Source organism: Saccostrea echinata, unplaced genomic scaffold (genome assembly GCF_033153115.1).
Source record: "Saccostrea echinata isolate AGI-Se365-2 ecotype Australia unplaced genomic scaffold, CSIRO_AGI_Sech_v1 ptg000009l, whole genome shotgun sequence".
In the NCBI taxonomy this organism is placed as follows: Eukaryota; Metazoa; Mollusca; class Bivalvia; order Ostreida; family Ostreidae; genus Saccostrea; species Saccostrea echinata.
Window position 1 is genome coordinate 47,829,622 of NW_026889758.1, and position 16,686 is coordinate 47,846,307.

Genomic DNA, 16,686 nt, shown 5'->3' on the forward strand with positions numbered 1-16,686 from the left:
AAGGTTGAACTTGAGATACCGATAGGGTTTGTCTTATAAGAGTCAATTTTAATCGTTTCGGGAGCTAAAAAAAAAAGGCCGTTCTAGTGCTCGGTGATTATATATAATAATCTCCCAAGCCAACGTTTTTTTTTTTTGGCGCGCTCTGTTCCCCTATAAGTGTACTGATTAGAATGGACATAAAACCCCTTGATAGGGAAGATGGTAATTAACTGATTAACAGGGTCGGATAGAATTTTTAATGTTAAATACATTAGAAATAATGAAGCAATGAAAAAAATATCAAAAGATGTATATGTTTAGTTATTAATAATTAATGAATGGCCAGATCACAGCTGAACTGATTTTGAAACAACTTTTTTAAAACCATGTTAACATCTCTTTCCCTTTTTTCACGAGGAGCATTGCATTAATTTGAGAAAACGTAGTCGTATTTTTTTTCTCTAGAGATGAAAAATGAAAAACAAGTAATATATATATATATACGTAGTGCAACATTGGCGTCAAGACCATAATTTATTCGGATACTTTGGATCCACCAATCTGTTGTCAAGGGCAGGTAACTCTAAACACAGGTGAGACTTCCGGTGAATGCCTTACAGAAAAATAGAAAATATGAAAGCTAAAGCACCTGTCAAAGCTCATTGACACCTGAGGGTCGGATGCTTTCATATTCTCATAAATGTAGTACATAAAATATTACCGATGGTCAACAGCCAAAATGGTGGACGTAAGTGGATTACCGCCTTTACCAAAGTGTTTTTCTGAGGCGGAGATCTCGAATTTAGACAGTGAACATAACAAAGACGATCCTCATCAAAATTCAAACAAACAAACGCTTGTTAATGGAGAAATTAATGATTCTAAAGAATTGGACCACACGAGGTTAAACGGGGTCGTGGAAGATTCGGGTGTTGACGAGAAACCACGGTCACCCTATTCAAGGCTAAACAATGCTTTGTCTAAACTTCGGGAAGAAATGGTCAGTTTTCACAATTATTAAGTCATCTGAGTCACTCAGGTGACCTACTGCTATCTGTTTTCGTCTGTGGTGGGAGGTACGTCATCCGTCGGTCGTAAACTTTTGAACACATGTTCAGCTTCTTCTTATTAATTCTATGGGATAAAATTGTGTATTTCATGGTCACTGCACTCTTGGGCCTTAAGGGTGGGGCCAAAACCATCAAAAGTAATGCAGTTTTCAAAAATTTTCTTTTTTACTCCTGGACATCAAGCAGTCAAACGGCTGTCATATTATAACATACAATGAGTCCTTTACCAAAACTGTGAAATTCATGGCCCCAGGGTCAGGGATTCTGGAGTGAGGGTGGGGCTCTATTGATCATATAGTTAAAATGCATAAATTCTTTAAAAAGCTTCTTCTCTTCCCCTGTATAGCAAACAAACTAAGTGCAGAGTTATGATGAGCAAGAGTGCCTTTTCCAAAATTGTGAATTTCATGGGCCCTAGATAGAATGTTCTATCGTTAAAATGATATTGTCCTACGGACCCGGTTTAACGATAGAATTCGTTCCGTGTATTCGCAATGTAGCAAAATAAACACGGGCGATAACTCGAACTCTGTGCATTTTCTATGAAGAATCCAGAGAGTTCCGAATGTCAACATGGCGTTAAATTTGAAGCGAGGAAAAAACGTTGAGAAAATGAGTTGAATTTTCGTATATATATATGGATTAATTTTTAGGTTAAAAGGCATATACAATCTCAAAAAGGTTTGTTATGATTAATTTGGTAGTTATTTTCAGTGCAACTCATTTTGTATTCTTCAGAATCGTTTCGGAGTGGATCCACTCCGATTTGCTACATTGCAAGTATATGGGACGTATTCTAACTGTGGTGAGGGCCTGTCCCGAAACACAGTTAGAATATTCTAACTACATGGGCCCTAGCTGGGTCAGAGGTTCTGGTGTTAAGGCAGGGCTTTATACAGTGAAAATGCATTATTTCTTTGAAAATCTTCCTCTCTGCTCTTGGGCATTAAAAAACCTGACATCTAAATATTTTCGTGCATGTATATGTATGTGTATGAAAAAGCAAAATTTTTCAACATATGAACAGATGAAGTAGTTGCTCTTCATAATATAGTAGAGCTGGGATGATACAACTTTTTTCTATAACAATACAACGTATCACAATATTTGAGCCACGATACGATATGTTTCGCAATATTTTGAATTAGTTATAAAATCTTCTTTTTGTATTGAAATGGAAAAAATATTTCTTTGCAAGAAAGAATAATTTATTCATAGAAGCTGCGCGTGTATATATCTGTTGTAAAACAAAATTATTTCACAAAAGTGGTGTTAATTTTTTTATGTATTTCATATTTATATTTAGCATAATTATTTTAAGTATTAAACTAAAAATGTTAAGCAAACAAAGAAAAAATAAGTAAGATTTTTTGGTGATATTTTAATATTTTTATATATGTATCAAAATGTGTATCATCCTCACACAGAATTGATATTATCGATATCTCAATATATCATTCCTGCCCTATAGTATAGGCCCAATACCAAGTTGAATGCATACTGTCACATAAAACAGTTTTGGAACATAATTTAATATGAACTTCAAGAATTCTTTTAAATTTGCAAACAAAAAACAAAAAAACAACAACAACAACAAAAAAACCAACCTCATCTGTCAGTAATAGAATTTATCAAATGGACCTATGTTGTATAATTAAAAAAATCATAAATTCCGAATATTTTGCAGGCGGGTTTAAGGAGGCTAGACGTTTCTCTCCTGACTCAGTTGTGGTCACTGAATGATGCCATTCACGAGTACAAGTCAGCCATTCAAGACCGCTTCTCTGAAACCAATTCTGAATACTCATGGGGAATGAACAGTCGAACAAGTTCAATGTGTAGTATTGATGAGTGTGATGATTGGACTGAGGATCTTCACATGAAACTGGATCATGGTCAGATAGGAAATTCTCTTCACAGTAGCACATCGAGTCTTCTTCAGCAGATCAATGAACTCAAGGAGAGAGCCGAGTCCGAATTTTAGGGGCAGTACAGTTCCACAACAGTAGTAGTGTGTTAACAGTGTACATACTGGGTATATGTTCAAAATGTATTATTGTAATTATTTCATTTTACAAAGGCAGTTTAAAATTTCCATTCAACTAAGAATTAGCTTGGCGGAGGAGAAGATATTGGAAATACATGTATTAAGAAAAAAAGATATATGATTAAAAAAAAAAAAATGAAATATTCTTGGGAAGGGGGGGGGGGGGCAGGGGGTGGTTAATGGGTTGAAAATATAGTATAAAATTTTTTCAGTCAAATAAAAATGAAATCATTAACTTTAAAGTCCTTTTAAACTATACATTTTTTTAATGTATATTTTATAATGAAATGTACAACATGCATTTTCTTTGAATTTGCTGTACTAAAACATCAAGGACCACTCATTTTACATGTATACACTAGCTGATCCAGTGAAGTTGCTATACTACTAAGCTAGAATGTAGCTATGTTTAACATTTTAAATATTACATGTAATTATATATTTATCAAAAATAAAATTGTACATTTTAGGAGATAATGCATTGTAAACACTCAAGACTTTGAATAGTTAGATGATCTTCCATTTTAATAGTGTTTTTATTTTCTGAAATGTGTGAAACTTTTTCCAAACAGAGAGCAAATTTTCAAATGGAACTCTCAATATAAGGTAAATTTACAAAATGCTGAGAGACCAGCTTAATAAAGGGTAATATTATAATTAATAGTATTAGGTTTATACTGTCACTGTATTTGTTTTCTTCAAATGGAGGTGATAATTTATTGGTTGTCAATATTGTCTCAGTTATGATTTACACACTAATACTAGTCAAAGATCTATCTGCAGAGTAACTGAAGTAACAATTTATTTATAATTTTGCATTTGAATTTGTGTTTTTATGTGTATTGTTTTTTAAATGTACTGACTTTGATCTTGAGCTGATCATGACAATTTTTCCTATTTATGCCTTGCCAGAGAACCATTTCCTAAATTATCATTTCTAAATTAATTTTGTAATGACAGCAAAATGGCGAAGAAATTAACACTGCATGTCTATTGACTTGAATTAAACTCGACAGCTATTAGAGTTTTAATTAAGACCCACAAAATATGCATTAATTAAGCAGACTTCTTTAATTCTCCGTATATATATTTTGTTTCCTTTTTTAAAATAATTTTTTGGATCAACTAACTTGGTAAATACCTATTGAAGTATATAATTTCAAAGGTGCTTTTAAAATAAGTTTGATAGAATGTACGTGTTCCTTTTCTGATCTCTTGATAATATTTTTCTTCATTTTATTATCTTTTTTATTCAAGAGTAAACACTGAATTTACAAAATCATCTCTTTTTAAAATGATGCATTTAACATAGTTGAAGAAAAAGACTATACTTACATTAAATCAGAATTTCTTTCATTATTCCATAAATCTCAAATATTCTGAAGAATTCAAAGAAAATAAGTAATGAACAAATTTATTAGGATAAAAAAATTGATATTAAGGAGACATACATAGTGACCAGGCCCCGGGGCCTTAAAACATAGTTAAGCTCACTTTTGATCTCAATCTCACCTTTCCACTATAAATTCCTTTGGTAAAAATGAGACTGAGATCAAAGTGAGCTCGTTTAAGTTTTATGGCCCCAGAGCCAGGAGTCTTTAATTTTACTGCAGTATTTGCCAATCAGCATCAAGTAATGATGCAAATAAAAAAATCGGTAAAACCACAGCTACACATATACAATTTTAGCCACATTGTCATGGTTTAATATAAATTTTCAGACCTTCAAGTTACTTGTACTTTATGTTATAGAATATATGTATACATACCTGATAGTAAAAAATATTACCATACAGTATAAAAGGTAAATATTATTTATCTCCCTTATAAGCACTGTTTCCCCCACATAATCTATATATTTATCTTTACCTGATGACTACCTCTATATGTAGATGACCTGATATAAGTATATTATTAATTCTTTATACAAATTTTAACCGACTTTTGAAACTTTAAAGGTGATGTATGTATAAAACTGACTTTCAAGGAAGATAAACAGTGAGCAATCAGCTGAATTGAAAGGTCTAACTAACATCCCAATAATTGTGTCTCCTAAATTAAAACCCATAATATTTTGCTTTTCAGACATCAGTGTTTTATGAGGCTACCGAAGACTGTGATTTAAGTTTTCATTATGATGTTTTAAATAAGCAGAATGCCCATTATACATAATGAAATGACATTTATGGCATTGTATTTGCTGATGCATCTCTTAAGATACTAATTAAATTAAGCTCGTTTTGAAAAACTGTATCCCACTGTAAATAGGTAATGGCCCTTTGAACAGATTGCTAAATAAAAAGATATTTTACATAAAAATTATTGCAAACTTTTGAGTCAGTATAGGTGCATTTGTGTTTGTAAACTCAACTTAGCACATAAGGGTAATGTTATTTGACTTGACCTTTAAACTCTCTACTGTGCTCTACTGAGTTAAAAGCTCAAGTGAGCTTTTCTGATCACATTTTTCCTTCATCCACCTGTCTGTAAACTTTTCACTTTTACAACTTCATTTCAAGAACCGCTGGGTCATTTTCAACCAAATTGCCACAAAGCATCCTTGTGAAGGGGATTCAAGTTCCTCTAATTGAAGGGCCACATCTTCTTCCAAGGGGAGATAATTAAAAAATTAGTGAATTGGAGAAGATTTTCTCAAGAACAAAGCCTTGTTTTGTCATATTCATATGGAACATCCTCAGGTAGTGTACATTCAAGTTTGTTGAAATCATGGCCCCTGGGGGTAGGGTATGGTCACAGTAGGAAATCAAACTTTACATAGAAATGTATAGAAAAAATCTGCTGCTGAAGAACAGCAGGGTCATTGTGACTCAGGTGAGTGCTGTGGCCAACAGGCCTCTTATTTCTTCACTGTGAAAGTATGATTAGTTCTGCATACAGAATTTCACTTTTCTGGACAGAAGCTAGTTATTTTGCTGTTAAACTACCCTGCTTTAATAATTTGCATGCAACATTTGTTTAATATATATCATATGATACAATTTGTGTGATGACATAATTTTTTCTTTAAACATCATTCTTGCACTTGTTTTATTAAAAGCACTGTAATTTATTTATAGTGAACGGATATGCATTAGATGCATACATTAATGTTTATGGGTTGTAATGCTCTACCAAAGTAATATTTATTGTGTACAAATATATGTACTTATATGTGTAGAGAAAGTTGGGGGGAGTATTGTTATATTAATGCCCAAAGTTTAAATTCATGTGTTTGTCTGTTAATAAAAGATTGTCTAATAAAAAAAATAATTCAAATAAATTTCTGATATATAATCTGACAATAATAGTCTGAAAAAATATTCTAAACATTTTATGAAGACACATATGGACTTGCTAATTTTCATAACAATAATACTGTATTTTAAACACTATTTTTGATGTTTTAATATTTACCTATGATCATTTTTTGACATATCTATTTCACTTTATATATATATATATATACATCAGTTCTAATACAAGATGAAGTGTATAATGATGGGCATTTTAAATGTACTCATAGGGCAAGAATTAAGCATTTCATTGAATTTAAAAATTTGTTGCTTTTACAAGAATTCAGCATTAGATTGGATATGAAATTCTGTTACATTTAGTCTAAGAAATGTATAATGTATTGATCAACTAATTAAGGTCACAGTGCACATGAAATATTTTGATGTGAAAATAATTTGTAAATCTTTGTCATTGTTTTCTCATGTTGGTTTTGTTTAACAAAGTTGTTAAATTTCCCCTTAGAAGATGAGGTGCCTTAAACTTGTGTGATATTTCTTGTTAATAAATCACAGAAAACATCCAAATTCGTACATTTATTTCCAACTCTCTGCTGGTATATGAAATACACTATATGCCCTGAGAGGCAGCTAATACTCATTTACCCTCGAGTATGCATCCCAAAGATACATCTGGTCATGTGACTGTCAAAAGTCATCATCCCTATACATGCATCTTTCTTGCAAGTGCAACAGGAGAGGAGAAAAGACCAGACTGGGACTCAAACCCGGGCCCCCTGAATCTCCAGTCATGTGTTCTACCAATTGAGTTATCTGTCCACTGGCAATCAAACCCGTCTGACCACCACACAAGTTTGGTCAAGGTATATTAGGACTAGAACCTATTAATACTTGAAAATGAACCTGATCCAGAAACACATTTTTCAGAAAAGTATTTTTTTTTTTTTATTCGGATGCTAACTTTGGCTTATTTTAGTGATTTGGTAGTAGCAAGCTAAAATTTTAATTGCTAAATTTGCATTCTTGCATATCAGTACTAAATGCAAGAAAAAAAAATACTTTGATCAGTCTGTTTTAAAGCATCTCTTTCTGAACTCTTGCTTAAAATGGTATTCAACATACCAAAGACTCACCTAAAAGCTAGATTTAAAATTCAGGTACCTGAAGCACTCATCTGAACCACATTATGCTACTGGTTCGCAACTTCATGAAACATCATGTCCACCAAAAATGTTCTGCCAAAATTACTGGCTACCTTTTAGCAAGCAAGCAAAATGCTAAATTTTACATCCAATAGAAACCCACTGAACAGTAAAATTCACTTGCAGCTTCCAAAGGATGACAGATAGTATGCAACTCTAGATGCAATACATGTGCAAAACTGGTCATGGTAGGACCTACAGTTATCAGTACTTGGGAGTAGACCTGCTCCAAAACAAAATCTTCCTGATCATTCATCCAGAAAATATAGGTCACATGCAGAATTTGAATCTTGATTTATACTTTGCATTCTTTATTTTCATCATTTGTGCAAGTTTGATCAACATATGAATTAAAGATACTTGAAAGAATCAAACTCATTGGAATCATGGCTACTATGGAATAAAACTGCTTACAGATTTTAATCTAATCACTCATTCACAAAAATATAGGTCACTTGCATCATCTGAAACCTTATTGCACATTTCCAACCTAACAATCACCGTTTCATAGAACAGAAGTAAGTGATTTTAATTGAAATCATATTGCAAGGGAAGAGTTAATTTTGTCCTGGTAATATTATTCAAAATAACAAAACTAATCTTTTATAACAAAAAAACTTTAATTTCCAGTCAAATACTGACATTGCTTGTTTGACTGTCTGTACTTTCAACAGGACTGTGCAACTGAAAAGGAATTAAAAAAAATGTCATCAATGAAAAAGCTTAATCTTAAAAACATAATATTAAAAATATTAAGAAATTGTGTACCATGATTTCAAGTAATCAATATTCTCAAGACAGTAAATAGATATAGACTACTCTAAATACTGAAATATGAAGGAATAAGGGCAATAAACAACCAACTATTTTGCATCCTAGCTAAGATGAATTATAAAATAGATTACGGGTACATCATTCCACAAACTGTTTGAAGCACAACAAACAAATCTTTGGAATTCCAAAATTAATCTTCTATACTTTAATTAGAAACTTCAAGCATTATGCATAGATCAATTTTCTACTGAGTCTAGTGTACTGGTACTTGGGGCTAAATCAATATGTTTTTACCTGTAATTCTTTATTCATGACTTACAGTTTTTGCCAGATGAATCCAGTCCAACATCTGAGAGTATCTATCATCAGCTGATGGTTTTTTGTCAAGGTTCCAGTAATAGAATTTATCAAACGTGTGGGTAACGATGGCATTTCTCTCCTCCTCTTCTGAAAATGGACGCCTTGGTTCTTTCATTATGATACCTACAGAAAGAAGACAAAATAGGGATAACTGATGGTATCTTATTTTTCCTTTCCAGTGTTATATAAAAAGACAGTTTATCACTACAATTACTTTTTCAGAAAGTAGTTTTGAAACTACATACAATAGACTTAATTTCAATATTTAATGAGTTAGATTCTGGCTCTCCAAGCTGATGCTGAAGGAAATGAAGACTGATTAAAGGAAACAGAAATCTGAATTGCTATGAACTCATAGATTTATACACATTAACTCATATAAATACTGACACAGATGTATGGTGTATGATGCATGGTGAACTCATCCTAAGTTAAAAGTTAGTTCCACAAAAGGTTGATCTTGTGTATACCATAATTTTATTCAAGATCTGTCTTTTTTTGTTGTTGTTGTTGCAGACAAAAGTGAATTCAAGAGAACATTTCAGGGATAAAGAGAAGATATGATAAATAAATTATTTAAATTATTTTATGTGTTGGAAACTTAGTAGATAATATAGTGTAAACTGACCCAAGTAACCATTTGGAACATTTTCTACCTTTCCATTTAATGTGCGACCTCGAAAGCAAGCTGTATATGTGTCTACAAAAATAGAAAAAAAGTTAAACAAGGCAATATGATTCAAAGATCAAGGGAAAATCATGTCTTATTACATCTTCAACAGTGAAATACTGTGATATATTCCTCCTCTCTAGTTTGTTGTTAGACTGAATGTTAATTAAACCTTGCTGAAAAAATGTATCTTAGTATACTTGTGCACCAAGTCTCATAATAAATTGGACAAAAACTGTAGGAGTAGTTTTGAATGAGTTTCACAGAAATTTCTATTTTTCATAACAATGGCAACACCATTTGTACAATCAAAAACTGATAAACAAAATTATGTATCTTAGTATGGGCTACTGGTGTACCAAGTCTTACTGAAATCGGACCAAAACTGTTAGAGGAGTAGCATTTCATTTTTTTTAACGAACAGACGGATGGACGACAGTCAGATTAATAATGCATAAGCTCTTCTGGTCTCTAACCAGTAGAGCTACATAGGTAAAACCTTTGAAATAAAAAAGAAAATAGTATTTATTAAGAATGAAGATATTAAACACTAAAAGAGAGAGAATAGATTTTTGGTTAAAGAATACAAGAAGAAAATTAACAGATCAAGAGTATAGTTGAATCCACACTTTTCAAATGTTAAGATCCTTTGGCCACCATCTCTGGGGAAAAACCCAAAGAAATCTCACAATAGTCTTTGTAGTTTTCTGGTTTGTAACTGTCATTTGACAGGAAACTAGAAATATGTCCATAGGACGTAAATGCCCCGCCGAGGGTATATTAGTAATGCAACATGAAAATTTGTATTAGTGTATGAAATTTGATGAGAATATTTTGAGTAGTTTCTTTCAAATTGAAATCTAAAAAGTTTGATATACATGATCAATTCTCACCAAATTATGTATAAGTGCATATGCTTACACAAATACATCTTAAATGGTTTCTTTAAAACTAAGCAAAATGCAAATTTACGAAAAGTGAGGTCAAGGTCACAGGAAAGTTCAAGGTCAAACGTTTTGATGCAGTTGAATAGTTTTCACAAATATTAATTATTACAGCATATTAAGTTTGATAAAAATATTTTGAATGGTTTATTTAAAGCTGAGCTTAACACTTATTTAAAATAAAATAAGTTAAGGTCAAAGGAAAGGTCAAGGTCAAAAAATGTTGATGCAGTTGAAAAGCTTACATCAGTATGTATAAGCATATGAAGTTTGATAAAAATATTATGAAGGGCTTCTTTAAAACTGAGTTAAACATAAATTGATAAATGTGAGGTCAAGGTCAAATGAAAGGTCAAAGTCAAAAATGTTGATGCAGTTTAATTGCTTACATCAGTATGTATGAGCATACGTAGTTTGACACTAATTTAAGATTTCACAAATTTGATTTCAAGGTCAAAGGAAAGATCAAGGTCAAAAATGTTGATGCAGTTGAATAGCTTTCATCAGTATGTATCAGCATATGAAGTTTGATAAAAATATCTTGAATAGTTTCTTTAAAACTGAGCTAAACACTAATTTAAGAAAAGTAAGGTCAAGGTCAAAGGAAAGGTCAGGTCAAAAATGTTGATGCAGTTGAATAGCTCTCTCTGTATGTATCAACATGTGAAGTTTGATAAAAATATCTTGAATGGTTTCTTTAAAACTATGCTAAAACTATGCTAAACACTAATTTAAGAAAAGTGAGGTCAAGGTCAAAAATGTTGATGCAGTTGAATAGCTCTCATCAGTATGTATCAACATATGAAGTTTGATTACACTATCTTGAATGGTATCTTTAAAACTGGGCTAAACACTAATTTAGGAAAAGTGAGGTTAAGGTCAAAGGAAAGGTCAAGGTCATAAAATGTTGATGCAGTTGCATAGCTCTCATCAATATCTATCAGCATATGAAGTTTGATGAAAATATCTTGGATAGTTTCTTTGAAATTGAGCTTTGAACTGAGCTAAAAGCAAAGCGCGACGGAAGGATGGAAGGACGGAAGACGGACATGACAAACACTATATGCCCAGGCCATTTTCATGACGGGGCATAAAAAATCTTTGCATTTTGTGTATTGATTGCCCCAGGATGGGATTACCCATGTACTGAATAAAAACATTTAAACACAGTGGATTTATCAGAGCATCCTTATATGTTTGGTTGCAAAAAGAGGAAAAATATAATTTCTTTCCCTTTTGGTTGACCCTGCACAGGGACACAACTTTTGCAAAGTGTGGACTGGACTACATGTATTTGCTAAACACTTTTTTGTAAAACATAGGTGCATCTGCATGACTGAGGGTTACCAGTCATCTGTTACCCAGCTTGCTGCACATTGGACCATCTCATTCTTTTGAATTTTTCTTTGAATGTAGAAGTCGCAACAATAATTGAGAAATGAAACAGTTATACAGTATGGACTGATGGACAAGATATTTGAGTTACTTATGGTGTTCCATTGGGGCCACTTGCACCTTCACACTCTCACTTTTAGGGCGAAGATGGGAGAGTGCAAAGGCAAAAGTGCGTAATTGTGAAGGTGAAGGAGCAAAAATGCAAAGATGCAAAGGCCAGGGTGCAAAGGAGCAATACTAGTATCACACACCTCATACTTTCACCTTCGCAACTTCACACTTTTGCCTTCACATTTTACTTTTGTGGAGCTCTTTATCATTATGAGTTAATTTTAGTGGTCTAAATTCAGTGAATTTTTAGAGATACAGTGTGTAGGTTTATTACCCACACTCTTGCCTTAGCACATTTGCTTTCACAGGTATTTTTTCTCTTGGATGTTATTGGTACCCATGTGCTAGATTAGTGTGATGGAGCCAAAATAATTGGTAAGCAATGGTTTGAATTAACTTCAAACAATAGAGAGCTCCACAAAAGTAGAAGGCGAAAGCGAGAAGTTGCAAAGAAGAAAGTGAAATTTTGTGCTTTGCTGTTGCATCTTCGGAATTTTTCTCCTTTCCCCTTTGCAACTTCCCACTAAAGGCGAGAGTGCGAAGGTGTGAGTGGCTCCAACGGAACACCATAGTTACTGGTATTTACCTTTAAATTATGACAAAGGAAGCCTAAAGTTTCCTTTGCAGTACTTTTGATCCTGTCAACACGTATATCTTTACTGAGGTTTTTAAACTGTCATTCTTGGGGTACATTGCACAGTCTATCACATACACTGCAGTATGCAGTATATAGTTGTTTAAAAGTTCATACTTAGACAGATAGGCCTACTTGATAATATTGTCGATACCTTCCTTATCTTCTTCTTTGTACGTTTTGATAGAGGTATTGAAATAGCGTCTTACTTCAGCCTCGCCATCGTACTTTATTTCGCACGGAAAGAAGTGCACTGACGAGTCTTTCTTCGCAGATTCCACAGTTACTTTATCCAGGTTCATCTTTCCGCGGGATAAGTTATGGCCCGTTCAGTACCAACTCTGCATCTAAATCTCACCAGCAATAAAAATTCGTTTAACATCCACTCACTTCTAAACAACTTTTTAATTTGAAAATGATAAATTTCCATAATTTATTATTAATATTATCATTCACATCATATATCTTAATTTTCCTGCACTTACGCCCTTTACAAAAACTTTGTAAACTTGCAGACTAAACTAAACGTGCTAAACGCACCATAATTTACTTCCGGTTGTCAACAAACTAGCATGGGGAATGTCAGCTAATATACCATTTACAGTATTTGATTTAGCATGAGAAAAAAACGATATGACGGAAATAAATTTGGACTTCCACGAGTAGTTAAAGCTGGGGCACTTTTATTTACAGGATTTCTCGCGTGGCATTACGCTGGGTTCACGATTTACAACTTTGCAAGTTCTAAGGGTCAAGAGAAGTTAAGGAAGGAAGGTGTCCCCGAAGATGAAATAAGTAGAAGTAAGTGTCACTGTTCCTCAATATTAAAGCTTTATTCTCTACATAGCAATTATATATATTTTTGCACGGCACCGTTAAACGACCATTCAGTCTAATTGTAGCTATTCTTTTTAGAGTAAATTCGGAATAGCTATTTTTCAAAGAAAATTAAAATTAACACAGAAAACTTGGTCGTCTATTTGATTCTTAGCCAGGGGGAAGGAGATCTCAAAATTGTTTATTACAGCAGTCAGGTTAGGTGTTATATACAGATGTTGAAGAAAAAATCCTCGTTTTAATATCCCAAATTTTAAATGAAGTTGAATATATTGTTATTCAGTATTCCTCTGACTCTTACCCCCACTTTTAAATTTTGACATGAGCAAGAGAGAGTCAAAGTGGTTTCCTTACTGAAAATCCGGATTTCCTACAATGGGTTTTTCACAACCAGTGCCCTTTTCTAACAGGTTTGTGCCTCTGAATGGATTTGAACCTGGGACCTTGGGCATGCCAGTCCAGTGCTTTTCTGATAGAGCTAAAGCGTTAACTCACGAGCCCATGCTAGTAGGATGTCATGTATCTTACACTATCACATACATGTACAAGTGGTCCAATGTGTGCCTTTCAATTTGATTTCTGGTCTGACTGCAATGTTTTTAGCATAGAAATCAGATGCTACGTACCAATCAATGCTACCAAAATGAAACTAAGACACTGGCCTGACTGGGGATTGAACATGAGAACTCTGGCATGGCAGTCCAGTGCTCTAACAACACAACTAAAGGGTTAACCCACTAGCCCAAGCTAGCTGGATGCCATTTATCTTACACTACCACATTTTCTTATCCTCCGAATATCAAATATTAGAGCTAAAAAAAATTACACATTTTGATTTTTCAGGCTACAAGTTCTGCAAATTTTGAATACTATGCAAAGATATTAATGTATAAAAAAAAAATACTTACTTTAGAGTATCCATAACATTTATCTCCAATTATTTTTTTCTGCAAGTTTTAGGTAACATTTTAAATCAATGGCATAAAAAAATCCAGATTTTGATGAATATTATGTATATCATATCTCAGGCTCTCTATCTGGATAAAAGAATTATTTTTCAAATAAACTGAATGGGAATAAATCAAAATTGAGAGAATTGTGTTTATCTTTTAATTATACAATGCTTGTATGATTAACTATTTATAGATCTGAAAATCTGATGAAAATCCATTTGCAAAGAATGAAGAATTCAAAATCAAAGTTACTAGAATAATAATAAGAGTATTTGTAATTAAAAAAAGTTTGATTGGTAAAAAAAAAGTTAGCTTCACACTAAATGCTTGTGAAAGTGTCCAGGGTAAGAAGTGGAGCTTTAAGCCCCACAGTATTTGTACTGATGTAAGTTTGATTTTCAAGTCAACCAACAGTGAAATCACTAATTTTTGTGGGGGTTAGATTGTTTTTTTCATGGTATGAAGAGAATCTTGAATTCATAACTCCCATGAAATGTTAAAATTAAGCACTACAGTACAGTGTTTCTTCTTTAACCACAAATTCAAATCCCCTTGAACCATTGATTTTTTTTAAACCATGAAAATTTGACCCCTCGAAAATAAGCGATTTTACAGGATCTGGATAATTAATTAAAATATCTCATAGAATTTTGTTTTGTATAACTATATATTTTCAGAAAGTGGATACCAAAGAGTAATGCACAAGGAGGGTGGAAGGGTTATAAAGTTTCACTACAGAACTGTGATAGGTGAAAAAAATATAAAAAATGAAAATCCAGAACATCAGGTTGGTACAAGATACTGCATAAACTGAAACAAACAAATTCATATTGATGCTTAAATTTAATATTCAAGAGTTTAAATATATCTCAATATAGTGGAATTATACTAGAGACCCACATCATATTGCAAGATTTCTACAACACCTCATTGAGCACTTTAAATCTGTGTATGGCTGAAATATAAAGGAAAATGAATGAAATGAAACCGTTCAAATTCTCTCAACAGAATCTTGTTTTTTCTTTGTGAACATTTTTGTCAGTTGCATATTGATAACAATTGGGAAAAGAAAGACAAGTTAGAGATGGGTCATTCTAACTTTTTTTAACTTATGGACATTTTTTTTTTCCTTGCAGGAGTGAAAATTCATACCGGTACTTTTAACAGGAAGGGAAAATGGATATGTTTTTTTCATAATAGACACACTGAACAGTGTTTTACAGAAATCTGCTATGTGTATGTGATCATTTTGAAACATTGCTGCATAAAAAGGACACTTTTGTGCATATTTTTTGCAAGATGGAGTGTTTTTATCTCAGGATGTCAAAATAAATTAATGTCATTAAGACTTCTTTGGGGTCATATTGATGAGTTAGATTTCTGCTCATTTACTAAGTGATGATTTTTTTTTTAATTTAATTATAATGAATGGTAGCTGCAGATCTGTAGCTTGCTGATCTGAAAAAAATTGTATGTATGACCAGAGAGCTACAGTGCCACCCATTGAAAAAAGTGTATATTTATTGCACACAAAAAGCGTGCCATTTCTCGTTTTATTTCCCCATATATTTAAACTGCCATCCCAAAATATTACTGACCCTGTTTTTGAACATATTTGTTTACTAATTCCGCAACAAAACATTCCTTATAACTGTTGTTTATAGCCCTCCTGGGCCTGATATTGGCACCATAGAAATTAATTCGCCTGTTTATTTTGGCATTTTGGTTGGCAAGACAATTCAGTCCAGCACATTTTGTGCAAATGTCAACTACGAGAGAGTTTGATAGACGTCTAAGAAATTTTTTTTGAGCTTTTGTGCAGTTGAGGTAAGAATTTGAAGAAATAAATACAGAACCTAGCACAACTTTTTGTGTGCTATTAATAATTATACAGTTTTCTATGGGTGGCACTGTAGCTCTCTGGTCTGTCAATATTTTTTTTTCACAGCTCTGCAGCTAATATGAATGGTTCTTTTCTCCTCCACAATGGATGCATTACCATTGATAATTTTTTCTCAGAGAGAGAGAGAGAATTATCTGGTATGAAATCAGTCTACTTATAACCATGTTCTTTTAGACCCAGAGAGATAAGATGTCTGAAAGATGGATTTAACACTTTAAAGTAAAGTTATAATTTCATTGATAATGTTGACTTTCAGTTTATCACTTGCATGCCGTCAAACAAATTAGCATGCTCTACAAATGGCTTCACACTAAATTAAAGTCATAGTTTGTAAGTAAAGGTGAAGCATTACAGCATTTCCTAAGACAAGTATGTCAGGTCTACAGCACTTCATGATTTGTCAGGAACACACACGTCCAAACTCTAAGTGAAATTGTCCAAGGAAAGTAGGCAGATCATTACATGTACAACAGTTTCTAATATCAGTATGTTAGCCCTGCCAGAACCTCATTATTTGTCAGCAACACATTAAAGTTCAAACTATCAATGTAGT

At 32.9% G+C, this 16,686-nt stretch overlaps 3 protein-coding genes across 3 annotated transcripts; 2 read left to right on the forward strand and 1 right to left on the reverse strand.

Annotated features, from left to right (window-relative positions):
- The first annotated feature begins 584 nt into the window (after positions 1 to 584).
- Positions 585 to 3,250, forward strand: LOC133183846 (leucine repeat adapter protein 25-like). Its single transcript, XM_061318746.1, has 2 exons — positions 585 to 982; positions 2,740 to 3,250. Exons 1-2 carry the CDS (start codon positions 722 to 724, stop codon positions 3,034 to 3,036), a joined length of 558 nt encoding a protein of 185 aa, XP_061174730.1. The 5' UTR covers positions 585 to 721; the 3' UTR covers positions 3,037 to 3,250.
- A 4,898-nt stretch (positions 3,251 to 8,148) lies between these two features.
- Positions 8,149 to 12,768, reverse strand: LOC133183848 (uncharacterized). The gene is made up of 4 exons (XM_061318747.1): positions 12,595 to 12,768; positions 9,315 to 9,386; positions 8,646 to 8,809; positions 8,149 to 8,236 (listed from the first exon to the last, which is right to left on the reverse strand). The coding sequence occupies exons 1-4, from the start codon at positions 12,740 to 12,742 to the stop codon at positions 8,183 to 8,185; spliced, it is 438 nt and encodes a 145-aa protein (XP_061174731.1). The 5' UTR covers positions 12,743 to 12,768; the 3' UTR covers positions 8,149 to 8,182.
- Positions 12,769 to 13,005: 237 nt separating this feature from the next.
- LOC133183849 (uncharacterized) lies at positions 13,006 to 15,576 on the forward strand. The gene is made up of 3 exons (XM_061318748.1): positions 13,006 to 13,241; positions 14,908 to 15,017; positions 15,367 to 15,576. Exons 1-3 carry the CDS (start codon positions 13,058 to 13,060, stop codon positions 15,370 to 15,372), a joined length of 300 nt encoding a protein of 99 aa, XP_061174732.1. The 5' UTR covers positions 13,006 to 13,057; the 3' UTR covers positions 15,373 to 15,576.
- Positions 15,577 to 16,686: the final 1,110 nt, after the last annotated feature.